Here is a 26,162-nt window from a genome sequence, read left to right as displayed (position 1 = left end):
GTAGAAAACCAAAATTCGAAAATTTTCATCAAATTCAAAATACCATTTTTAAAATCAAGCGGCAAATTCGGCACGATAATATGCGAGTACTATCGATGTTAGTGTTTTAAAAACATATTTGACTATCCCTCTGTATACCAGCAAAAGAAAGTCGTGCCGAATCACTGGATAAGGGCAGTAATTCAATGTTGAAAAATGTATGAGGAAAAAATGCACGGGCGATACAAGTGGTCCTTGTCGTACACAATAATACAACGTATTGATTTATTCTGAAAATGATTTGATACAATGTCCATGGCAATGTATTATGTTCTACTATGTTTAACATACTTATAGTAGTTCCGTATTACGTATGATTCATCATTTTTCTCACTTGCCCATCTTCGTCTTCAGTACTTCTTCAAAGCTTCTCCTCCGTTGGGGTGTGCCGCACAAAAGTTCCCTTTGCCACTTGGTCTTTTGACTACTCACCGCGAATGGTGCTCGGCGTGTTGTTATAATTGCTGTTACGTTTTACAATTATATTTAGTTAAGTTATTCTGTAATAAAGTTGTCTTTGTCTCAAATAGGAAAATGGAGAACTTCTGCGTTGGGTTGGGATGTAAAGTTAAGTTCAAATGCAACCAGGTTGGCGATAGTAGAAATCCGCGAAAAATTCAGGACTGTATGAAAGATGTTCTCCTTTCTGAAGGTGTCATACTTTCTGAATCAACAGAAGCAAAGATGTGTCCAAAATGCTTTCTCAGATACCTCAAGAAACGTCCTGCATCCGAGAATGCCAATGAACCGGAACAGAAAAAAAGCTTCCGTAGACAATGATAATTCTGTTGACGAATCTGACACTCTGGACGGGTATCTTTATGTAGATGATTTATACTATGCCCCTTCTTCGAACAGAAAATGGAGCATTTGTCGAACTTACAACATGACGAGTTCTAGCTGCATTAGTGAGAAAGCAAGACACCAGCTGCTTGTCAAACATAAACTGTACATGCCTGAGAATTCCAGGGTGTGTTCAAGTCATCTTCTTGGTAAGGATATCAGTCCTGACATTGAGCCGGTTTTGACGAGGAGGGATAAACTTGTTAATCACTTAGCCACCAAGTCACTAGCTGTTATCAACGATTTACTCAAAATCATACAGAACATGTCCAATAACTTGTCACCGCTTGTATTAAACTTCGACAACATGGATGATGAAGATTGCCAAGCTTGGACAGGCTGGGATTGTAATCAATTCAATCAAATACACGGTGCATGTTCCGAACATATTACTGGTACAAAAGCATTGTCATCTAAGAATGCCCTTCTGCTGTTTTGGGTTAAACTCAAAACAGACATATCTTTCACTCAGTAGGCTTCTCTTTTCCGACTTCACAAATCGAGCGTCAGCAGAATTTTCCAGATCGTTACAGATGCTCTAAATCAAGCCGTAGTTCCAACACATCTTGGTCCGGATCACGTGTCTAGGGCGCAAGCGTTGGAGCACAATACAGTTTTCACAAAAACATTCTTCGGCAACAAAGTCACTGTAATATTGGATGGTACATATATATATATCGGCAAAAGTGAAGAACATGAGTTTCAGCGGAAAAGTTACTGCGGTCAAAAAAAACCGCAACTATGTGAAGTTTATGAGTATTGTGTTCCCTAACGGTTACGTTCTAGACATTGTCGGCCCATTTCTTGGTAAACTGTCAGACGAGGGATACGAGACTCGCATGCCGACATTTCTCAAACCTGGACAGAGTCAACATGATGGTATAGAGGCAAACACAGACAGGTGTATCACTAAAACAAGATGGGTGGTCGAAAGTTATCACTCTCGTTTCAAGCAATTCAGATTTTTTTAAACTGAACTCACATCAAACTACTTCATCAAAAATCTCGAAAGTCTTCTGAAAAGTGTCACGGCATGTCTGAATTGGCTACGTGGACCCATATATCAGCCTTCATCAACAAAAGCAGCCGAAGATGAAAAAGTTGCTCTGGAGATGAAGTCACTTCTAAACAAGTCCAACATCCTAGCAGAGCGTGTTGAGAAAGAGCCAGACCTATCACGGAGAGCCAAATCCCAATGGCAGAAGCTAGAGGCAGCCCAGCTCGAGTTTTGACCAAGAATATCTAGAAACTCTGGCATGTGGGACGTACCAGGTGAAGTTGGCCCCCGGATACATATCGGAACATTTGACAGCAGATGGAGATTATGAAGTCATGGCATACCAGCACTCTTCTGACCTGATTCGATGTCAAATCCGATCTCGTCATAAATCGCAAACGAAATACAACATATGGATCCAGTACTCAGTTACCGAACAATCACCAATACAGAATTACTACTGTACGTGTCCAACCGGTCAGAGGACTGTTGGTATGTGTGATCATATCGCCGGTGTTCTCTTCTACCTTGGGGTCTTTGTCCATAGTCAGTCTCGAAAACCACTTCGACCAACCAAGTTTATGCCACTGATGAAGTGAATAGCCCGCTAATACATATAATCCAGAATGTAGGGAATATATTACATTGAATGTTTCTGATATACACAACGTATGGTCATTGCCACTCTTCAAAAATGATCGACAGTGTCTAGAATGTAACTGTGAAGGAATATAATACTCATATATATATGATATTAAGTTCTAAATACACAAATAATACATAATGAGCTGAATGAGCAAGAACAAAGCACATTAGTTGTACAACAAAGTCATGGAGATAGGAAAATTGGTAAAGGGACTAACATTATCCTGACAAAAATCTTGAAACAAATAGTTTCCTTGAAGGCGAATTCGTCCAATCGTGTTTCCTATAATATTTCAACGTATTTCTTGTCCGGACGAGATGTCTTCACTAGCATGCAGTGCTTTCAGCACTTTGATCTATATGAAGATTTATGGGGGGTTGACTAATAGAAGTTGCAAAAACGAGACATATCCAGTAATTCTGAAGCGCAATTTTTTTTCATGGATTACACAAATGAATGGAGATATTTTCTATCGACAAAATTCGATAGTACTCGGGGTTTGAATTAGACAAAATGCCGTTTAAACGTGCATTCAACTTTATGAGATATATATCATTTTTTTATGTTTGATGTCAAATTTCACAGAAACTAACGAAAAGATTCATACAATCGATATCCGATTACGTTGCCCGATATATAAATGTAATTTTAGTACAATTTTCCTTACAAACAAATAACATTTTGACCTTATAAATACTTGATAAAGTGTGCTTGTGAGTATTTACGACTTTGGTACAAAATGGCCTCGTTCTGGCATGTCCGGAACGGAACAAGGTTTTCATATGTACTATCAGATGCCCCATGGATATGTCTATCCGGGCATTAGGTAAAGGATCGATTTCCTTCGTGGGCGGTTTTAGAGCATTCCTGCAACAGCACCTTTGATAGTTTCACTTGTGTTAAACTTGCTCATGACAGTGCATATTAATACATAATGTCTTGGTATCACAATGCATAGAAGCAAAAGGTGAAATCAACACTAAGTGATTGATGAAGGGCTAATTACAAGACTGGGAGTGAATTTCTATCTCAGTTACTGTAATCTCTGTCCTACACTGGTTTATGAGAGGAGTTTGTAGCATTTTACGTTCTTATTTATTTCGTTGCCAAATTCAATGATTCCATCCATTCTAAAAATTTTACATAGTTTTATTTTTTTTCCACTTTATTTCTTCTGTAGAGATATCTTCATCATTGATTGTATTGTTACTGAATATATTGCTTGTCATATTTTTCAAGCATTGAAATTGGTATTTGTTATCATCATGTGAGATTGAAATGTGCTCTTTCATTTCTAATAAATATGATCAAACATTTGTTTTTGTTTCACATGTTTGTAATGTTTTTAGATAGATCTTTGTCTCTACCTTAAACAATATCTCTTGTCCAAAGAGGTTTATTCTGGAAGAACATCGATTGGAATGAAAACAAGTTGGTGTATTAGGCAAGGTGACAACATGTTTACCTGTAACACGCTGGCATGAGAGGATTCAAGAAAGATAAAAGATGAAAAGAAGACTGCAATAAAGGAATAAATCTAGCACTCCTATTCAGATGTATGATGCAATGTCTAGTGAGCAGTAGACAAAAGGTGCTCAGCAGAAACCCAACAGTACAGCCAGTCTCCATGATTCAGATATTCTGCTTTGGAAAATATGAAGGAAAATCATCATAAAAAGGGATATTTCCCGGTCCATCAAATGTAAAGAAACACGAAACAGATGTCATCTCTAATCCCATCAGACATTGGGACACATCACGGCAGGATGTCTGCTACAGGTCAATCAAGAGTGGAGTAACCACTCACCAGAAGTCGGGGCGTTCCGGCATTTGGAAAAAACTCTAAATATTTTCAATAGTTCATTAAAAATATGGAGTAATCCCTCAGAGGAAGTCTTATTCAAGGGCATCTGATTTTAAGAAATTCCAAAAACTTAAGAGGGATGTCATCACTCAGGCTGTAAAATGCAGAGTGATCCTAGAAAAAAATCATTCAAATGTGAGGAAGCATGTCAGGGAGTCCTGCCATCTCAGAATAAGTCAAATGTAGAGAAGCATCCTAGCAGGATGTGATCTAAGAGCCTCTCTACTAGGATGTGATCTAAGAGCCACACCAGTAGGATGTGATCTCCGAGCCACTCCACTAGGATGTGATCTCCGAGCCACTTCAGTAGGATGTGATCTCCAAGCCACTCCAGTAGGATGTGATCTAAGAGCCACTATTTCCGAGCCACTCCAGTAGGATGTGATTTCCAAGCCACTCCAGTAGGATGTGATATCCGAGCCACTCCACTAGGATGTGATCTCCGAGCCACACCACTAGCATGTGATATCCGAGCCACTTCAGTAGGATGTGATATCCTAGCCACTCCAGTAGGATGTGATCTCCGAGCCACTCCATCAGGATGTGATATCCGAGGCACTCCAGTAGGATGTGATCTCCGAGGCACTCCAGTAGGATGTGATCTCCGAGCCACTCCAGTAGGATGTCATCTCCGAGCCACTCCAACAGGATGTGGTCTCCGAGCCACTCCAGTAGGATGTGATCTCCGAGCCACACCAGTAGGATGTGATCTCCAAACCACTCCAGCAGGATGTGATATCCGAGCCAATCCATCAGGATGTGATCTCCGAGCCACTCCAGTAGGATGTGATCTCCGAGCCACTCCAGTAGGATGTGATCTCCGAGCCACACCAGTAGGATGTGATCTTTGAGCCACTCCCAGTAGGATGTGATCTCCAAGCCACTCCACTAGGATGTGATATCCGAGCCACTCCAGTAGGATGTGATCTCCGAGGCACTCCAGTAGGATGTGATCTCCGAGGCACTCCAGTAGGATGTGATCTCCGAGCCACTCCATCAGGATGTGATCTCCGTGACACTCCAGTAGGATGTGATCTCCGAGCCACTCCAACAGGATGTGATCTCCGAGTCACACCAGTAGGATGTGATCTCCGAGTCACACCAGTAGGATGTGATCTCCGAGCCACTCCAGTAGGATGTGATCTCCGAGCCACTCCAGTAGGATGTGATCTCCGAGCCACACCAGTAGGTTGTGATCTCCTAGCCACACCAGTAGGATGTGATATCCGAGCCACTCCAGTAGGATGTGATCTCCGAGCCACACCAGTAGGATGTGATCTCCGAGCCACACCAGTAGGATGTGATCTCCGAGCCACACCAGTAGGATGTGATCTCCGAGCCACTCCAGTAGGATGTGATCTCCGAGCCACCTCAGTAGGATGTGAACTCCGAGCCACCTCAGTAGGATGTGATCTCCGAGCCACTCTAGTAGGATGTGATCTCCGAGCCACTCCACTAGCATGTGATATCCGAGCCACTCCACTAGGATGTGATCTCCGAGCCACACCAGTAGGATGTGATCTCCGAGTCACACCAGTAGGATGTGATCTCCGAGCAACTCAGGTAGGATGTGATCTCCGAGCCACTCCAACAGGATGTGATCTCCGAGCAACTCCAGTAGGGTGTGATCTCCGAGCCACACCAGTAGGATGTGATCTCCGAGCTACACCAGTAGGATTTGATCTCTGAGCCACTCCAGTAGGGTGTGATCTCCGAGCCACTCTAGCTGGATGTGATCTCCGAGCTACACCAGTAGGATTTGATCTCTGAGCCACTCCAGTAGGGTGTGATCTCCGAGCCACACCAGTATGATTTGATCTCTGAGCCACTCCAGTAGGGTGTGATCTCCGAGCCACTCCAGTAGGATGTGATCTCTGAGCCACACCAGTAGGATTTGATCTCTGAGCCACTCCAGTAGGATGTGATCTCCGAGCAACTCATGAAGGATGTGATCTCCGAGCCACTCCAGTAGGGTGTGATCTCCGAGCCACTCTAGCTGGATGTGATCTCCGAGCCACTCTAGCTGGATGTAACATCTCAGCCAATTCACGAGGAGAGTGTATGGAAATACCTAGCAGAAAGTCGACAAAAGTCTCCGGTTCATCAAATATTGAGGACCACTTGAAGAGAAATTCGCCATAATTCTATCAAATGTACAATAGTAACACTCGGAAGTCGTTCCAAAAGAAATGTCTGAGCCTATAAAATGTTGAGAAAAGAAAGAAATTTCTGACTCTATTAAATGTTGGGAAACATCTCCGGAGATGGTAAATCTTCGAGAAAATCTTCCCTTATGCCATCAAGATGGAAGCGAGATTGCAATACGCGAGGCAGCGTTGTTAGGGAGAAGGACTCAATGATTCCAACATTTCTGAAATGATGATGAGGGAATAAAAAATGAAATTGCAGAAACTCTGGTCATTCAAACAACAAAGGTCGTAGTTAAACATTCCAAGAGAATTCGTCTACCACTTTCAAAATTGCAGTGAAACCAGGCATTTTATTTCATTCCACTACATTTTGCATCTAGCTAGTCGATTGCGCATCCAAGTTATACACAGCTGCTGTAAAGGCCAAAATGATGCCAAAGGTCAAGTACTCTGATGGTACGTGTATGGACAAATGTTGGTGGAGTGCCATCAGTAGTAATGAAATCTGAGAAAATGCAATAAAAAGTAAAACTGACTTCATATCAAATGTAAGTGATCACAGGGTGAAGCGATTTAATCATATCCATCTCAAGTTCTTCCGTGACGCTGTAACATTACTATTAAAGGCAATGATGTACCAACACTTTCATCGATGATCGTTTTATTTGATTGATGAAGAAAAAAAGAAGACATTCGCTGATGTTTTGTTTCTGTCATTTCTTGTATCCGTTTTCAAACAACTAACTACTTAATATGCTGACGTATCATGAGTTTATTTTAGAATTATATTCATTATAGCTGCTCTGTGATGTAATAATCAATGGGTTTATTACCATACAGCGGCGACTCCAGTATAATTCGTGCTGCTATCGGAAGATTCAACACTACAAACAATGATCAGATAAGTTATTATTTTCGATTTTCAAAATCTTTGAGGGTATTAGTGATTATGATAGCTCGTTGAATTGTAACTTCGATATCTAACTGCATAGTCAAATGGTAATTATGACATATATAATAATTTATAGAATTACTCATAAAACGTGCAACATCAAATATAATATGTGTACTTGTACCGGCAGTTATTTACGTGGTTAGAGGAGGAATGTGGCGATCGCGTGACCAGGCATGTTATAAATGTACGATCGACTGTTGTCATTGTCCACTTGTACCGTTACATCCTTGGAATTGGAATCAGAATTCTGCACAAGCACGGCCACTGAACCATCAGAATTCTGGAAAGCAACAGTGTTGATGTTCTGACCAGTGTTGGAGTCAATCCGGACGGCGCCAGGTTTGACGAACTTGCTGAGATGGCCAATAAGGTAGAATTCTACTTCTTTGGTGTAACCCCCGCGTGACTGCACTGTGAGCGCACCCCTACATGTCTTGCAACCACCATTTGTCTGCACGTGCGGACCATGGTTCTCGTCTAGTGCAAGATTCCATAGCAAGACGGTCTTTGTCCACGCGCGAGGCTGTGCGATAAATAATGTTTCGGCGTTCCACATCAAGTTGCCGCTGAAATCAGAAGCCCAAGTACCGCCAGAACATTCGGAGAAGTACATGTCGACATTTGGGTGTCTGTTATGCACCTGAAGAGGTGCATTCTTGTCGCCACCATAACAATGCCATGCTACTCCCGATACGTACTGACTTGTATCATGATCATCTAGAATATTATTTGCATAATCCGTGTTGTCCCAGTTGTGGTCGTAAAGAAGGATCTTTGTTTTAATGTTGTTGGATCGGAATACGGGACCGAGGTGATGCTTCACGAACTCGCTCTCCTGTTGCCATGACATTTCCATGGTAGGGTACTGGTCGTTACCATTGAGCGGTTCGTTCTGGACTGTAACCGCGGTTATGTTAATGCCCTCCCTCTGATATTCCTGAATGAATTTAAGGAAGTACTTTGCGTAAGCGTCATTGATGTTAGCATCCCTCTTCAGTTGACCACCCTGAAGTCTGTTGCTAGTTTTCATCCACGCCGGGGCAGTCCAGGGAGTTCCCATAATCTTCAAACTTGGGTTAACCCGGAGTGCTTTCTTAATAACAGGAATAATGAAATGACGATCCTTGTCTATGCTGAAGTGGTCGAGATTGAAGTCCCAGGCAGTATCGGCGTATGTGTAAGGTGCTTCTGCCTGGATGTCGGATGCTCCCATCGGCAACCGAATGTAGCTGATACCTACAATTAGATGCGATCATAACTTTAAAACAATGCTGGAATAAGAATTGTTATTTATAACGATGACGAATGGTGTTTAATTATAAGAGAACAGTATGCCTTTCTCTGAAAGTCAAGGTTTTTCGTCTCGATAGTGAAGTTGCACTGTGCTTCAATCATTCAGGTGAAATTTTATCATACCGTCATAAATAAGATTCCAATCATTATCATGCAACGAATGGTGTCACTATACAACGTACACTATCATGTTAGCCAATTTCATTCAAGTCCATTCAAGAGTTTCTGTTACAATCTGAACCAAGTCGATGACTAATTAGCGTAGAGTACAAAACCAATGCTTGCCTGTTGTTATATTTTCAGATACAGATGATATATATTTGTTGTAGCTTTATGAAAACATTTATGTTGATTTACAGAGGAAATGTAAATTGCTTAGAAGTACGCATGCATACCAATTCCAGCATATGGACTAAATAGTTCATTGACGATTTCATCGTATTCGGGGCTGTTGTGAATGACATAAGCGGCTGAGCTCGTGAGTGCCGCACCAAATCCCTCCATGGTCTGGTACCGCCTTGTCCTGTCAATGTTGATATGAACGCCCCTTCCTCCTCCTGTGCTAGCGTGTATTGTGGAGAGCTGACGTAAGAGGTTTCTCTGGTCCCCTGTCGTCAGCCATCCGCGCATGGATCCAGACAGACATGCTGTCTTCCCAATACACAACATCAACAGGAGGATTAGGCTTGCTGTGGAATATGAAAAACAAATTAGGTAGAACGACCAAATGGCTCCGAGAGGCTCCAAAGCCGAATCGAAGAGCTCGATGTCAAGTAACAAGTAAGTCATTACACCATGCCCTTCAACATATTCCAGATACGTGTGCGACAAGTTAAGCCACTCATTGCGTTTCATTATGTTAAGGATAGTGATGAGGAAATCGATTGGCAACTCAATACGACAAACAAGTTACAGTATGGCAGATGGGAGACTTAGCAGAGAAGATGACAAGATGAGTGAACGCCAAGCAAATGGGCTGCGAATATATCAGGCAATTGTAAAATAGAAGCAGAGGAAGCACAGTATGAATTCAACGGATACAGCTGAGAAAATTTCATAATACTAAAGTCCGAATGATTCAATTTTACTTTATGTACCGAATGATTGAGTATATGAAAGCGGAGAGATAGACAAAATCCACATCTGTAGATAACCAAACGGCAATCGAAACCAGAAAATGACCTATGTAGTGATCTGTCAATGTAGTCCTCACCAGGAGGTGAAGTGACAAGCGATGAATAGCATTTACTGACAGATTACGGGGAAGGCTTGGTTTAACATGCTGACCGGCACTGCACAAAAAAGAATTGCAATAAATGAACACGGGGAGCTCGGAACAGGGCTCGGAGTACATATAATGAGGGAACAATAATTGAGGTTGGTTATCAAAGAGAAAGCAGAAAAGGTCAATGAACATATGAGCATAAGGCACGACGCCGTAAAGGAAAGAAAGGAGTTATATTAGTTGCAAATCCGTACAGGGAAGGGGATTGCGAATTGAAGCAGAACAACATCTGAAGGCAATACCAGTTACCATGCGAGATATAGGCCTAGGGAACCGGTCCGGAAAAAGGTGGGATAAATCGTGAACGCATTGCACCACAATACGAAACTAGTGTTATGCAAAGGAGTTAGCACCGATCTACAAAGTGAATAGAGTTTGCTGTACTTGAGATGGTACCGATCTACAAAGTGAAGAGGGTATGCTGTACCTGAGATGGTACCGACCTACAAAGTGAAGAGGAAAGTCCGCAACTGGTTGTACAAGACTACTCCACGAGTACCCAGTTTCAAATAATCCATATATATACTGTATATATATATATATATAGATACATAAATCCCACTCTACTTTATACAGTAGTAGGATGGGATGTATATATATATGTATAAACATATAATTTGTCAAGTAGTAATAACGACAGTACAGACAAGTAGATTGTCGAATTTTCCAGGCAATCTGCCTCTTTATCAAGACACGAGTAACTTACTCTACCTTACTGAACATACCGATACAAATCTTCTGTTGTTGTCACGGAAATCAAGCCACATTACTACACTACCGGGTACAAAGTCTTTCTACACAGTGGCCGCCACATGTTATCACTATTTTTATTTATCTACTTTTTTTTATTAGAAATTACCAAGCAGGAAAACAATGCGTCCGGAATATTCGGCATTTTAATACTGACGACGTTATAATTTGGGGCCTGTTTGTTTATGCTGACAAACCGATTCGTCTGTATTTAAATGTAATTTTTCAGGCATATATCTTGACGGACCTATCGGTGTTAATACAGGCCTTGAAAGCCTTTGTCAACGTTCGTCCAAAAAACAAAAAAAACAAAAACAAAAAATCACCAGGTCCGTCCTCATCTCATAAACGAACAACTCTGGTCTAAACCAAAATATAACCATAGCCAAAAATCACAGGTATTTGTGGACATGATTATGACGTTTTTAAATTAAATTTTATGTTATAGACGAGTAAATTATTGTATTACAATCGCATGCTTAATTAAAAAAATTATTACCTTATTTATAAGGCCAAGGTATGATATTTTTCTTTTCGAATTAAGCATGCGATTGTAATACAATAATTTACTCGTTTATAACGTAACGTTTTAATTAAAAAAAAAATCATAATCATGTCCACAAGTACCTGTGCCAAAAATATCCTAATTTAAGGTATATGATTTTATGGCAGAACTAGTGTACATGCACCATAAATACCGAATTAATATGAAAAGGGGCCATAAGTTGTTTCATTCTTGTAATGCTTATCAATAGTATATATGCTATCCCGACCATAACGTATAGACAACAAAAAAGGGGGACACAACATTGGGGAAATACAAATGCTAGGAATTAGGAACGACCAACGAACTATTCTGCCGGGAAATCACATCAAAACATTCCACGTCTAACTCGGTCAATAATGTAGAATGATTATTCCCCATCACTGTCCTCTTTACCATAGTACAGAGAACGGTTTGTGAAGTGTTGAACAGGAAAAGCTTGTTGAGGGCTATTGGGGTGTCAATACCTAACACAGCGTCGGAGGTGAAAGGATAAAAAGAGAGGCTTTGGAAAATACGGGGGATGACTGAGACAGGTAGAATTGGGGTCGGAATAAAAGGGAATGGGTCCAAAGGCAGGACAATTACAGATACAGGCGACCAATATATAGAGAAAAACAGATGGCACAAAGGCCGTGTGCCTTTTTAAAGCCTTTTTAAAGCCGAAGTATTTATATTTATGATTAATGTTTTGTATTATTATACATGATATGTATATATAGGCTTCCAGCCTGTGTCCATCATATATGATATTAAATGCTATTAAAAGGGGAATACATTTATAGGCAAACAAAGAGTATAGGGAAATGTCGGGACGGAATCCCGAGGAATTGGTTCAATATCAGACAGAATGCATGGAAAACAGACATACGGAGAAGCAGAGAAGAAAAAAGTGAACAATAGAGGTTCAAACCCTCTGATAGAAATATTGCATCATGCATGTATAATGCGCTTACCTACTTCAACCTACCTACCATTTAAGCTGTCAACCAAATGCAAAAAGAAGGGAAAAAAACCCAAAAAAACTATACTCATAATTTGTGTTTTCATTAATATATACAAGTGTTACCTGACTTGGTCTGCGCCATAGTCACTGTCACTGGGCGATGGAAATTTCACGAAACTTTATCGTATGTGTAATTAGGTGAGGGCGTATATGTGTGTGGGTGAGTATTGGACTCCCTGGTTCTCTTATCAGTCCTAACTATCGCCGCTAGTCAAGGTCTAAGACAGAAGTCTATAGGGAATAGAAAATGGTGAAAATGAGGTTTGATAACCAAAAATGAATTTCTTTTATTGGAGTATTAGTATTTTTTCCGTGCAAAGGAGGAATACATACATTCGTACTTCCATTTGAATTAGATTAAATATAATTGTTTAATCAAAAAGTAATTTATTAATTGATTAATTAACGGTAATACAATATAAGTTTTGTGTGAAGATAACAAAAAATGTGGTAGAACAATATTAACATTATTTTCACTGTAAAACCTCTACGATGACACAGACATTGTAAATCAATACGTGTCAAGAGAAGCATTAGAACAGTGTCTCTAAAGACAAAATAAACCCCTGAAAACTAACATTCTTATTTGTAGAACTTTCCAATTTTCCTTTTCTTGCATGGTACTGTATAATATATCAGTTTTATAAAGAAATATGACACAAAATCTTACTCTGACTAAATACTTATTCAGTTAAATTATGCTTGTGAAGATTGTTTTCTTTGATGATACTTTTTCTTTAAACATAATTTATTTGCTTCAAATGCATAAACGATTGGGCGCCAGTTTTTACAATTTTACTAAGGACCCCTCTGCAATACATCATATAAAATGAGAAATGGCATAATTTGATCACAATGAATACCGCTCTTTTATATATATATATATAAAAAAATACAAATTCCAAATAACACTGAGGTACCATCACAAAGTTGAAACTTTATTTATTATCAAATACGATTTGTAATACACGCCAGAAGACCTAACCAAATGCTTTCGCATATATCTGCTCATTATTATTCAATTCTCGAATAAAAAATAAAGAATTAAAGAGCCACTCTTTACCTGTTCTTAATATCGTCATTCTGCTCTCTTTGAATAAAATCATATTCAGTCTACCTTTTGCTATTTTATTCATATACATGAAGTTTATAGCGATTGGCAAATATGAAAAGTATCAAAAGATTTAAAATCTTGTTTATTTTAAATCCGGATTGACCCTTTTCCGGATTACGTTTTGCAATGCTACAGACAGCCGCCATGGACGTACTGTAGGCTGTAGGCTAAGCTGCACGACTCTCGTTTTCACAGGTAACGTTGGCTATTTAGGCCCATGCTGTGTATATTTTCTATCATAATCAGATTAATGATCACTTGACGTTTAGCCATTGTCTATAAAATAATTATTACACGGACTGGTTAAGTAACATAACACTTTTAAGAAAACCACAAAATCATAATGAAAACTAATCAGATAGGTACTGTAGGTGTGCATTTATAATGTAATATATTATATTCATTAATGTTCTTCTGATAAGAATTTGAACTTTTATTTGTCGATTGCCATTGTATTTGCCTTCGACGCAGTAGACATTTTATTGTGAAATACCCCAATGCCGTGTAGAGTGTACTTTCGTTTCAGGTGTACATTGTACATAACATAGGATTTCAATACTGCGTGTTTGGTTACTTTCAGATTTGAAGGACAATTAGTGCGCGATCCATAAAAAAGGTATATTATATATATTTATATATACATATATAAGAATTGAAATAAAAATAAATAAAATCAAAAGACTTACAAAAATATCTTTCCATAACAGGACGCTGAGCAGTTATTGTGCCAACCACACCCCTTTTATTGTGCCAACCACACCCCTTTTATTGCGCCAACCATACCCTTATCATTAACTTCTCTCCGTTTCAACCTCAAACATTGTTGGCAATATAGTATATAGTCAGATTTATACATTTTGTACATGTATACATTCTTGTATCTCTTCAGTTTGAATTTTCTACCCACTCTAAAATTGCATGCTGTTATATACATTTTGTATCTCTTGTACAACTACATCTTGATAATTTCCTGAAGATCCAGTGAGCTAAATTATGCCATGGCTCAATAGGGGAAATTCGTGGGTAGATGTAAGTTAAATTCTTTAATCGCTATAGTCATGAACAACTGAATGGATTTTTACCAAATTTGGTCAGAAACATCCTTGAGAGAATGGAAACACATTCTGCATAAATGGTGATTCTGCATGACCTCTGGGTCCAGAGCATAGGGGCCTAATAGAGGGATAAGGGGTAAGCCTTAAAAATCACTTATCATAAAGGAATGATTGGATTTTGAAAACAAAATTGGTTAGAAACATCTCTAGGGATCTGAGAACAAATTTACAATGTAGCATAAACTCTGACTTTAGTCTACCTCGGGCAGGAAGGGGTCTAATAGGGCAAATAGAGGTAATTTCTTTGAATGGCTTATCCAGGTGAGCATTGCAGGCTCCTTGGGTCTCTTGTTGACATCATTATAGACAGTGCTGCATAAGGAATTTGTTGCACTTATCTCAACTGTAAATTGTATTTCATTACAAAAAAAAAGGAGAAAAATTGAATGAATGAAGAAAAAAGGAGGAAATAAAAAAATGTACTTAATAAATAAAAGGGTTTATTCTTAATCAATAATTAGGTAAGTATATGCTTTGTGTATATCCAATGTGTACATGTATTTATTAGCTCACCTGGTCCGAAGGACCAAGGTGAGCTTATGCCATACCGTGGCATCCGTCGTCTGTCTGTCGTCCGTCCGTCGTCAGTCCGTCCGTCAACAATTGACTTCTTCTTCATAACCGCTGATCAGAATTTGATCAAATTTGGTCAGAAGCATCCCTATGGGTAGAGGACTCAAAATTGTACAAATGATGGGGCTGCCCCCCCCCCCCCCCCCCCCCCCCCCCCCCCCCCCAGGGGCCTGAGGGGCGGGGCCAAAAGGGGTCAATTGGGCTATATTGATATAAACGACTTCTTCTCTGAAACCGAGCAATGGATATCGTTCATATTTGCCTGGTAGCATCACTATGGGGTGAGGATTCAAAATTGTGCAAATGATGGGGCTGGCCCCCAGGGGCCTGAGGGGCGGGGCCAAAAGGGGTCAATTGGGCTATATTGATATAAACGACTTCTTCTCTGAAACCGAGCAATGGATATTGCTCATATTTGCCTGGTAGCATCACTATGGGGTGGGGATTCAAAATTGTACAAATGATAGGGCTGAACCCCCAGGGGCCTGAGGGGCGGGGCCAAATGTGGTCAATTGGGCTATATTGATATAAACGACTTCTCCTCTGAAACCGAGCTATGGATATCGCTCCTATTTGCCTGGTAGCATGACTATGGGGTGAGGATTCAAAATGTACAAATGATGGGGCTGACCCCCCAGGGGCCTGAGGGGCGGGGCCAAATGTGGTCTATTGGGCTATATTGATGTAAACAACTTCTTCTCTGAAACTGAGCAATGGATATTGCTCATATTTGCCTGGTACCATCACTATTAGGTGGGGATTCAAAAGTGTATTAATGATGGGGCTGACCCCCCAGGGGCCTGAAGGGCGGGGTCGAATGTGGTCTATTGGGCTATATTGAAGTAAACAACTTCTTCTCTGAAACCGAGCAATGGATATTGCTCATATTTGCCTGATAGCATCACTGTTGGATGGGGATTCAAAATTGTACAAATGATGGGGCTGACCCCTTGGGGACTTAGGGGTGGGGCAAAAAGGGGTCAATTTGGTTAAATTGATATAAACAACTTCTTCTCTGAAACTAAGCAATAAACAACTTTTCCTCTGAAACTAAGCAATAAACAACTTTTCCTCTGAAACTAAGCAATGGATATCACTCACATTTGTATGGTAGCATTGTCATGGGGTGGGGATTCAAAATTGTACAAATTTGGGGGTTGCCCCCCCCCCCCCCATCCCCCCCCAAAGGGCCCTGAGGGGTTTGGACAAAAGGGGTCAATTTGGCTAAATTGATGTGAGCAACTTCTCTGAAACAGCTCATATTTGACTGGTAGCATCCTTTTGGTTAGGGATTCAAAATTTTATAAAGGAACTGACCCCTGGGGAGCAGAAGGCGGGTCCAAAAGGGGTCAATTGGTTTAAACGACTTCTTTTCTAAAACTTAGCAATAGATATCACTCACATTTGTGTGGTAGCATCCCTATGGGGTTGCGCCAAAAGTAAATTTCATTTCATGGATTAATGTATTTTTTGGCATAAAAATCTCACGTTCCCATATAAAATGCCTATGATATACTGACATAGCAGTACCGGTGACAAATACTTACAATGTAATCATCATTGTTTCATATCTCATGAAATCCAGGTGAGCGATACAGGCCCTCTGGGCCTCTTGTTTCAACACCATCTCGTTCAACTAGCCATTATTTAGAATATGGTATTAGATGAATATTTTGACAAGTTTTGTTGCCAGACAGGATAAAAATCTTATATGTTCCAAGTCTTAGAAAAACAACATTATGTGTACGGTATATATATATATACAGGTGTATACCGGCATATATCATATATGACTAGTAAGTACAGTAGTTGCAGTTCTAATGTTCTCAAGTTTTGGATGTATACTATGTACTTGTTTGCCTATAGGTATATGTTAATGCTTATGACAGTAAGTGCTTATTTATTGCAGTGACTAATTTCCTTACAAACTCTAGGTAACACCATATACCAAAGCATTCAAAAATACAAACATCAGTCATTTAAGTGCAACCATCATTCAAGAGTGCAAAACAGTAAAACAGTAGAATATATATTAATAATAATATGAAGCTTTCCCTTTAATCTACCGGTATATGTAATATAAGATCTATAGTGGTACAAATTCATTATACAAATTGTTAAATTTTATTTTCATTATTGATTATATTTAGGGTTCACCAACGAAAACCACAAATATTTCAAAAACAAATATGTCATTTTAAGCAGTAAATACTGTATTTACAATGATTTATATTGTGGCAATATATATATAACCCAATGATAAGTGGATGTTTATTTTCCTTAGGTGGGTGTTCTCATAGCTGTACCTTAACAATGGCCAGTAATACAGTTGTTTCATCTGATGATGAAGATAGCAATACTATGGAAGATGCTGGACCCAGCTCAGAGAATAATTCTGAAGCAACACTAGCTTACATGGTGGCTGCTATTGATTTTGGAACAACCTACTCTGGTGTGGCATATTCCTTTAAACACGAATATAAAAGAGATAAGATGATCATTCATTGTCACAAATCAATTTCAAAGAATGCAGCTGCACTTACTTCCTTGAAAGTACCAACAATTCTGCTGTTGACACCGGATGAAAAATTTGAAGCATTTGGGTTTGAAGCGGAGGAAGCATACTCTCATTTGGTTGATAGCAATGCCCACTTTAATTGGCACTACTTCAAGCATTTCAAGATGAATCTTCACAAACCACCGGTAATTCTTATTGTAAAATTTAAGTTTTTCCAAAAAATGTTTATTAATGTGTACGCATGTAGGAGAGGGAAAATGCAATGACAAGACCAGGGCTCAAAACCAGCTTCCCGTCTCCAGACAGAGGACGATCAATCCCGTCTCCAGACAGAGGACGATCAATCAAATAAGTAGTTTCTTTTACCCTGATTACCATGGCAAAATGGTAATATTATCTTTTCTAAGCTTTTGTAATTTTTCATCCTAAATTCCCAATTAAAAAATGAGGAAAACATGTAAATATGGCAATGTAATAAGCATCAAAACTGACCATATTGTTAGGTCACCTGATTCGTATGCTCATTTTGACCGATTGCATTGGCTGTCATGCATCAACTTTTCCTTATACATATGATAACTTGAGTAAATATGAATGGATTTTCATGAAACTTGGTGTATGCAGCCTAATATATATCAATAAGATCTCAGATAAGTTTGATGATCGGTCCAATACAACGGTAACGTACAGAGTTATGGTCCTTTGTAATTTTACTGCCATCAGAAATAATGTGCACACGATAACTTGAATCCTATTTAACTTGGTTATAATCAGCAGGTTTGGATGATAGTAGTTTGATGGTTTGCCCCTGTTGGCCTGAATGATCCCAAGGAGCTGATGGGTGGGGTCAAAAAGGTCAAATAGACCGAATAATTTTGAACTCATATGATCGTAAAGGCTCATATTGGGCCTCTGGCTCTGTCAGCTTCTATAAAGTGCATCAAGACTAGGTCAGTAGATAAACTACTTCATGTTATACATTAGTGTTAAAAGTTGAATTAAGTTAATATTTCCAAATTTTCCTTTAACTAGGCAAAATTTCCCGATTTCAAGAGCCTCACCCCCATTCTCATAAAGGGTAAATATCACTGCAAATTGAGCATCCTTGACTTTGTGATTGGCTCTAGTTTGGTTGAGGCATATATGACAGGTGGGAAAGGGACAGTGTGTCAGTTAGATCAGAAAAGTAAGAAGAAGGAAACTAAAAAGGTTTAAAAAAAGAGATTAAGCAATTAACAAATGAGATGACCAGGCCACACACGGTGGTGGACAATGGGGTGGATGTAGGCTCCATTTAGTTTAGTTCATTGATAGATATTCTGGGGCCTTGGAAAATGGTCATCAAGGATTCCACTCAGGATAGGTTAGCCCCGCCTCCTAAGGATCGAGTTAACTAATAGAAATAGAGGATTTAGTTTTGTAGAATTAGTGTCCTTAGACTATCTATATATTATAGATGGGTAGATGAGATGAGAGGAAGGGAGTCAATGAGAGAGAGCCAGAGAAGGTTTAGAGAAGGAGAAGAGAATAGAAGGAATAAAGCTTCCACAATGTCGATGTAAACAAAGGATAAATAAAGGAAGTGGAACTGGATGTTGCCTTAATTGTGACTGATGCCAGAAGCATTGGAGCTGCACCACGTGGTGGTGATATATTCCATTACAAATGTAAAAGTAAAGCAACACTAGACTGGGTTAGATGGAGGTGATCACATATAATTTGATTTATTTGTGATTGATTTCTGATTTATTTGAGCATCCCTATAAAACTATGAGGGACCAGATTTGAGAGTAGGTTTGAGGGACCAGGTTTGAGAGTAGGTTTGAGGGACCAGATTTGAGAGTAGGTTTGAGGGACCAGGTTTGAGAGTAGGTTTGAGGGACCAGGTTTGGGAGTAGGTTTGAGGGACCAGATTTGAGAGTAGGTTTGAGGGACCAGGTTTGAGAGTAGGTTTGAGGGACCAGGTTTGGGAGTAGGTTTGAGGGACCAGATTTGAGAGTAGGTTTGAGGGACCAGGTTTGGGAGTAGGTTTGAGGGACCAGGTTTGAGGGATCAGGCTTGAGAATAGGTTTGAATCTGGCTTCGAAATGGTGAAGTGGACATGGTCTTATCATTGGTGATCAGGTAGTCGTTTGGTTAGAGCATCTGTACATGTCCATCAGAGCTCCTTCCGTCATTTGATACCTGGGCTGGTCATTGAATTTTCATTTCAAAAGATATGAAAAGGAAAGGTTTAAATTAAACATATCTGTAAATTCATGATATCTAAAAGATAAAGATAAAATATAACAATCATCATGCAACACATAAATTAACTTGGAAAAAAGATGTTATAAATTTAAAAAAAAGGTTTACTATAATCAAGTCAATGCCATTGTTTTGTCAAAGGATTAACTGGTGGACAATATACTCTATTATGTGTTCCAAATTCAGCAATTGTAAGGGTTAGAAAATCATGTGAGGAATATTGCAGGAGTAAGATTTAACATCAGAAAATGTTTTTTAGGTGAAACTTTCACGGGAGACAAAGATAAAAGATGATCAGGATCAGGAAGTCCTCGCCCTCACAGTGTTTTCAGAGTCTATTAAATATTTCAAGAAAAAGCTCCATGATTCACTGAAGAATGCAGCCATTAAGCCGACAGATGACACCATCACCTGGGTACTGACTGTGCCTGCTATCTGGGACAACACTGCTAAACAGTTTATGAGAGAGGCTGCTGTCCTGGTACTGTCATATCAATAAAGCTTGAAACTTATAGTCACTGTCACATTAAAGCTTGAAACTTATAATCACTGTCACATTAAAGCTTGAAACTTATAATCACTGTCACATATAAGCTTGAAACTTAGTCGCTGTCACATTAAAGCTTGAAACTTATAGTCACTAGTATAGCATATAATTAGTGCTTACAGTATATTGTTGGGTGTACGAACTACATGTGGATTCCTTCTGGTGTCAACAATATCGATATAGAAAATATTTATTAATGCACAGGCTGCATTTGGTTTGTATTTATAGGAAAAATATTACAGGTAGCCCCTACCCCTTCTTTATCATTAAATACTAACCATTGTTTTTGTTGGAGAGGTTAGGAAGATCAACAAAAATAGGTATATTAGATATTTATTTGGATGTTCCATCATTGTTATCTTGATCAGTCAATGTCCCGATCTACTACCAAAACATATATGGGCACAAGATTATTGAAAAGATGCTGCACTCGGGGTCATGGAGCTTGAAGTATAAATGGAAACATCTCAATCTGTAGCTCCACCCCCTCGGCAGAGCGAGATGAAACGTACACCACATACCCTACTTAGTGCTCATCTGAGAGACTAATTGCCTTTTAGGTTTCTGATTTTGTTAACGCTGTCTGTCACTGTAAAACTAGATAGTACAATGTTAAATTTTCATTTTGTAGTTGTATTACTATTACATATATGGCACAGTGAACTGCATCGCAACATCCATTAAAAACATTTACCTGGTAATATTACAAATTTCTTTGGGTGACATCTGTGATATGGCTCTTATCATATTTACAATGTACAAGTGTAGAACATGTTTTTGCTTAGAACTGTAGCAAAAACTAATTATTTATGAATTGATTCCTACCACTAATTATTGATCTATGGTAAGTTCTGAAGACCTTGGTGAAGATAATTCTTTTTCTTGATGACCTGTTGATGACTCGTTACCTGATGTGTATTTTTTATATCTTTGGTTAAGGCTGGCATAAAGGATGAACACTTGAAGTTTGCACTCGAACCAGAGGCTGCCTCAGTTTACTGCAAGGAAATCCATGTTCAGCGCAAAACAGGAGATGAAGGCGATGCCTTTCTCACCTCATATGATCCTGGCACAAAGTATATGGTGGCTGACCTTGGCGGTAAGTGAAAGACACATTCACAAAGTCAGTCACAAGGCACATAAAGACCATGGAATATATATTTATAGAAAAGTCTTGAACATTTAAATTTGTTTCAGACTTTATTGAATTCTGGTCTGGTATAAAGTATATATATTGACTGATCTTGGGATGGTAGAAAAAGGTCATAAGGTGTCATCCAGATCATGATGACCATGACACTTACAATATTGAAAATCCCTTGAATGCAAACATTTCTTAAAAAGGTCTTTAATGTTTACTTCAGGTGTTACAGTGGTATGTTTAACTAAAAACATAATTATTGGGAAATGTATCTGTTGAATAAGAATTAATGGTGTGATACATGTCATAGTATTAGGCTGTACATTTCAGGTGGGACTGCAGATTTCACTGTGAGAGAAGTGATGTCGGACGGATCTCTCCAGGAGGTGTTGTGTGCCTCTGGTGAAGCATGGGGAGGAATGACTGTCAATATGGAATTCTGGAAGTTCATTGAGCAACTTGTAGGTGAAGACCAGATGAAGGAAGCCTTTGCCGAGTGCAAAGCAGAGCAGTTAGATCTTGAAAGAGCAATCGAACAACAAAAACGTGATCTTAAGGGTGATGGAGATGGGAGCGACATTGGAATTCGACTAAGTCTGGGAGGTTTGAATGAATATGTTGAAGACGGATCTGCTAAGAAATTACAAAACACTATAAAAAAAGGAAAACTGGCTATCAAAAATGGTAGGGTCAAAATACCAGTGTCAAAAGTTAAAGATTTTTTTGAGCCTTCTGTGAAAAATATACAGGAACATTTTGTAAAATTATTTAAGAAGGAGGAGACCCAGGGAGTCCACAATGTGATATTGGTGGGAGGGTTTTCTGAGAGTAAAATAATACAAGAGGCGGTGAAAACAATACTGACAGGGAAGCGGGTGGTCATTCCCCAGGATTGTGGACTAGCAGTGCTAAAGGGGGCAGTCTTGTATGGACATAACCCAGGGATTGTTTCCGCACGCATTAGCAGGTTCACCTATGGCACAGAGGTACGCAGATACTTCTTAAAAAACTTTGATGATGAGAAAATGCGTGACAAAAGACATCCAGATTATTGTAAGGAAGTCTTCAACAAGCTTGTAGAGAAGGACACACTGGTATATGTTGGTCAGACTGTCGAGACCGAAGTCTATCCTCTGACGCCCGATATGACTGGAATGACCATTTGCATGTATTATTCCGATGAGAAAGATCCCAAATACACCACAGGCTGTCATTACTTGGGTAAAATGCTTGTTGAAATGCCAGACACCACTGGTGGCATGGATAGGAAGGTGGTGGTCAGTCTGCACTTCGGCAAAACAGAGTTAGTCTTTGAGGGGAGAGACGAGACAAGCAAAAAGACTGTTTCAGTCAAGCTAGACACTCTTGAAAATGAGGCAATACGGAAATGAACTGTTTTGCATATCAGATTCCAGTTCTCCTTTGTTGCATGTTTCTCGTTCAAGTTAAGACTGGAATCAGAAGTGTAAAATGACCAATTACTGACAAAGTGCATGGTTAGTACATTCAATTTAACAGACAATAAACTTCATGTGCTGAGTATATTATTTTCCAATATATCATGTGCAAAAGTTCTTCCAAAGACTTGGCCCTTGTCAATGTCAATCAATTAACCATACATTTACGGGACTCGATCCTTTGAGCAAACAACTTGATTTATTAAATGATGGATATGTGATTTGTTCATCATGTGTCCAAAAAATGCTGCAGCTGCATTGCTTAAAGAAAATACTGCTGCTGCTGAATTTGGACCAATGTGTAGCCCACTTATACTACACAGGAAATCACAATTAAAATCTAAACATGTTATAATGTAGAAATTTGTCAGATATACAATTGTGGAGTCTTCTTTCAAAAGAACTCGTTAAAATTGTGTGTACATATATACAAGTGTAGTTATTCTAACTTAAAAGTAACCTGTTTATCTTTTTACTGAATCAGTTCATAGTTGTTGAGTTTCTGGCATTTGAATAGTTGTTTTTGTTGTTGTGTATGATGGTTGTACCATTTATACTGAATCTGGATGTAATTTTATTATGATCCTTGTTTTATTTAGTCTGTGATATTTTATTGTATCTATTTTTCACCATTGATTATCAAATAGTGACTGGCATTACATTGATTAGAGATTTAAACCAACAGAAACCAAACTTCAAGATTACAAAAATTCGTTGATTTAAACATATCATTATAAAATCATATTAGTGTCACATGGTTCCCAATAAAATGTCGTATTGACTGGCAGCTGGTTAAAAAATGCTGGTTGACTGAGTGTTTCTAAAAATATATTAATTATGAATTACATCCCCTTGGTATTGTCCCAACAATGTAAAATATTTTGCACACTTTTGAAACATGACAAGCAATAACTTTGTTATTTAGTATATATATTAAAGTATCATCAGAATTATAAGTGTAAGGAATGCATTTTAATGCACTAGCTTACTTCTGATTGTTAAGTATTTTAAAGGCATAATCAAATATTTACAGATGCTTCACAAATCCAATCAGGCTCCATTCATTTTACAGGTGTTACTTGCTTTCGTTGTATAATTATTTAAAAACAAAAGTCCTTTTATAATAAAACAATTACCCGTATAGCATTTTGATTTCGGTCACAACATGATTTTATCAACCTGAAAAAATATCAACCTCAGACTTTGTCCTTGATCGATAATTTTTTTCCAGGTTAATAAAACCATGTATCACCTGTTGATGAAGACAGGGAGGAGGTCATGACATTCCTTTTGTTCAACGAAGTTGAAGAGGAAATATAGTGTTCCATTTATACATACATTGTACGTTTTTGTGTACATACAATCTTTTCACCTTTTGTCAGCACTCTTATTATAAGTGACTTCATCTTTAAATTATTTTGATAAAACTTTATATGTTGGTAAAGTATGAGAATACCTTGAGTCAGTTAGACTCTAATTAAAGTGATTCAGGGTGCTAAGGTCATTGTCACTTTTTATAGAAAAATTTGTCAGCTCTCTAGACTAGTGACTTCATTATTAATGTATTTTAATCAAGCTTCATATATTGAGCATTAAGTTTGAGAATATCTCAAACGAGTTCATGCTTCAGGGTGCCAGAGCAATAAGGTCAAGGACAAGTTATCATTACTATTTAAAGAAACTCTTTTTACTGCTCTGTTGACCTCATTTTTAAACAAATTTTGATCACACTTCATATACTGATCAAATGTGAGAATACCTTAAATGAATCGGCCTCATTGCTTATTAATTGTAGGATATCTCAGAGTGTGTACTTGGCTCATAAGAGGATTTGTATCACTCGCAATCCTCATTTTATTTTCAAACACAGGTATACAAATTGGATCGAACACAAGTTAAAAACTAATATTCTATCTTCTATCCATTTTGGCAGAAGGATCACCAAATCTAAAGCCAATGCCATATTGCGTGTGCAGGGTGGGCAATTGGGTAGGAGATATACCATGGTGCCAGACTTAATCATGAAAAAGAGTTCTATTTTAGAGATTTTTTCTGAAGAAGATGACTTTATGAAAGCAACACAATATATTATATTCACATACATATACATGTACATTATATATATTTCGGATGAAGCACATTTAACAAAATATTGTACAATATTTATAATGACAATGATGTTTAATGATTTCTCACTTTCCTCTCTCGCCAAATAGACAACAAAAAAATGGGAACAAAAAACTGGTTTGATATGGTGGTTTTATAAATGAATAAACTTGATGTTAAGTGATTGATAATAAATGTATCTCAATATTTTATTTGTTAATAAAACTATTAAATCATCAGACAAATGACTTGTTTTCTATTTGTCTTCTGTTTTTATTGAAGAATATATAGCCTGAAGTACCACCTGCCTGTATCTAGGCACACCTGTCTGTATCTAGTCACACCTGTCTGTATCTAGGCACATGTGTCTGTATCTAGTCACACCTGTCTGTATCCAGTCACACCTGTGTGTATCTAGTCACACCTGTCTGTATCCAGTCACCATCTGTCTGCAGCCTACCATCAGTCTTTGATTATAGTCATACCTGTCTGTATCTAGTCACACCTGTCTATCTAGTCGCACCTCTCTATATCTAGTCACACCTGTCTGTATCTAGTCACACCTGTCTATATCTATTCACACCTCTATATCTATTCACACCTGTCTATATCTAGTCACACCAGCCTGTATCTAGTCATACCTCTCTACATCTAGTCACACCTGTCTATATCTAGTCACACCTGTCTATATCTAGTCACACATGCCTGTATCTATTCACACCTGTCTACATCTAGTCACACCTGTCTATATCTAGTCGCACCTCTCTACATCTAGTCACACCTGTCTATATCTAGTCGCACCTCTCTATATCTATTCACACCTCTCTACATCTAGTCACACCTGTCTATATCTAGTCGCACCTCTCTATATCTATTCACACCTGTCTATATCTAGTCACACCTGTCTATATCTAGTCACACCTGCCTGTATCTAGTCACACCTGTCTGTATCTAGTCACACCTGTCTGTATC

General features: G+C 38.7%; 3 protein-coding genes across 3 annotated transcripts; 2 read left to right on the top strand and 1 right to left on the bottom strand.

Moving 5' to 3' along the window:
* The first annotated feature begins 2,214 nt into the window (after positions 1-2,214).
* On the top strand, positions 2,215-6,078 carry LOC117330093 (uncharacterized protein DKFZp434B061-like). Its single transcript, XM_033888312.1, has 3 exons — positions 2,215-2,371; positions 4,768-5,229; positions 5,270-6,078. The coding sequence occupies exons 1-3, from the start codon at positions 2,215-2,217 to the stop codon at positions 6,076-6,078; spliced, it is 1,428 nt and encodes a 475-aa protein (XP_033744203.1).
* Positions 6,079-7,083: 1,005 nt separating this feature from the next.
* On the bottom strand, positions 7,084-12,512 carry LOC117329203 (endo-1,6-beta-D-glucanase neg1-like). Its single transcript, XM_033887017.1, has 3 exons — positions 12,436-12,512; positions 9,183-9,476; positions 7,084-8,730 (listed from the first exon to the last, which is right to left on the bottom strand). The coding sequence occupies exons 1-3, from the start codon at positions 12,452-12,454 to the stop codon at positions 7,634-7,636; spliced, it is 1,410 nt and encodes a 469-aa protein (XP_033742908.1). The 5' UTR covers positions 12,455-12,512; the 3' UTR covers positions 7,084-7,633.
* Positions 12,513-13,294: 782 nt separating this feature from the next.
* LOC117329202 (heat shock 70 kDa protein 12A-like) lies at positions 13,295-25,435 on the top strand. Its single transcript, XM_033887016.1, has 6 exons — positions 13,295-13,681; positions 14,067-14,102; positions 17,459-17,877; positions 20,199-20,420; positions 21,426-21,585; positions 21,958-25,435. Exons 3-6 carry the CDS (start codon positions 17,488-17,490, stop codon positions 23,016-23,018), a joined length of 1,833 nt encoding a protein of 610 aa, XP_033742907.1. The 5' UTR covers positions 13,295-13,681; positions 14,067-14,102; positions 17,459-17,487; the 3' UTR covers positions 23,019-25,435.
* The last annotated feature ends 727 nt before the right edge of the window (positions 25,436-26,162 follow it).

This window comes from Pecten maximus, chromosome 6 (assembly GCF_902652985.1).
Source record: "Pecten maximus chromosome 6, xPecMax1.1, whole genome shotgun sequence".
Lineage (NCBI taxonomy): Eukaryota > Metazoa > Mollusca > Bivalvia > Pectinida > Pectinidae > Pecten > Pecten maximus.
The sequence above is the reverse complement of the archived record's forward strand: the minus strand, read 5'-3'. Positions and strand labels throughout refer to the sequence as shown.

What these genes read in the sequence shown, in the direction of transcription:
- LOC117329202 (XM_033887016.1), top strand. Translation starts at nt 17,488, where the DNA reads ATGGCCAGTAATACAGTTGTTTCATCTGATGATGAAGATAGCAATACT. An exon ending in TGAATCTTCACAAACCACCG is followed by an intron (nt 17,878 to 20,198) that starts GTAATTCTTATT and finishes AATGTTTTTTAG; the next exon opens with GTGAAACTTTCACGGGAGAC. An exon ending in TATGGTGGCTGACCTTGGCG is followed by an intron (nt 21,586 to 21,957) that starts GTAAGTGAAAGA and finishes TGTACATTTCAG; the next exon opens with GTGGGACTGCAGATTTCACT.
- LOC117330093 (XM_033888312.1), top strand. Translation starts at nt 2,215, where the DNA reads ATGGCATACCAGCACTCTTCTGACCTGATTCGATGTCAAATCCGATCT. An exon ending in AACCGGTCAGAGGACTGTTG is followed by an intron (nt 2,372 to 4,767) that starts GTATGTGTGATC and finishes CCACTCCAGTAG; the next exon opens with GATGTGATTTCCAAGCCACT. An exon ending in CCGAGCCACACCAGTAGGAT is followed by an intron (nt 5,230 to 5,269) that starts GTGATCTTTGAG and finishes GTGATCTCCAAG; the next exon opens with CCACTCCACTAGGATGTGAT.
- LOC117329203 (XM_033887017.1), bottom strand. An exon ending in TAGTCCATATGCTGGAATTG is followed by an intron (nt 8,731 to 9,182) that starts GTATGCATGCGT and finishes ATCTAATTGTAG; the next exon opens with GTATCAGCTACATTCGGTTG.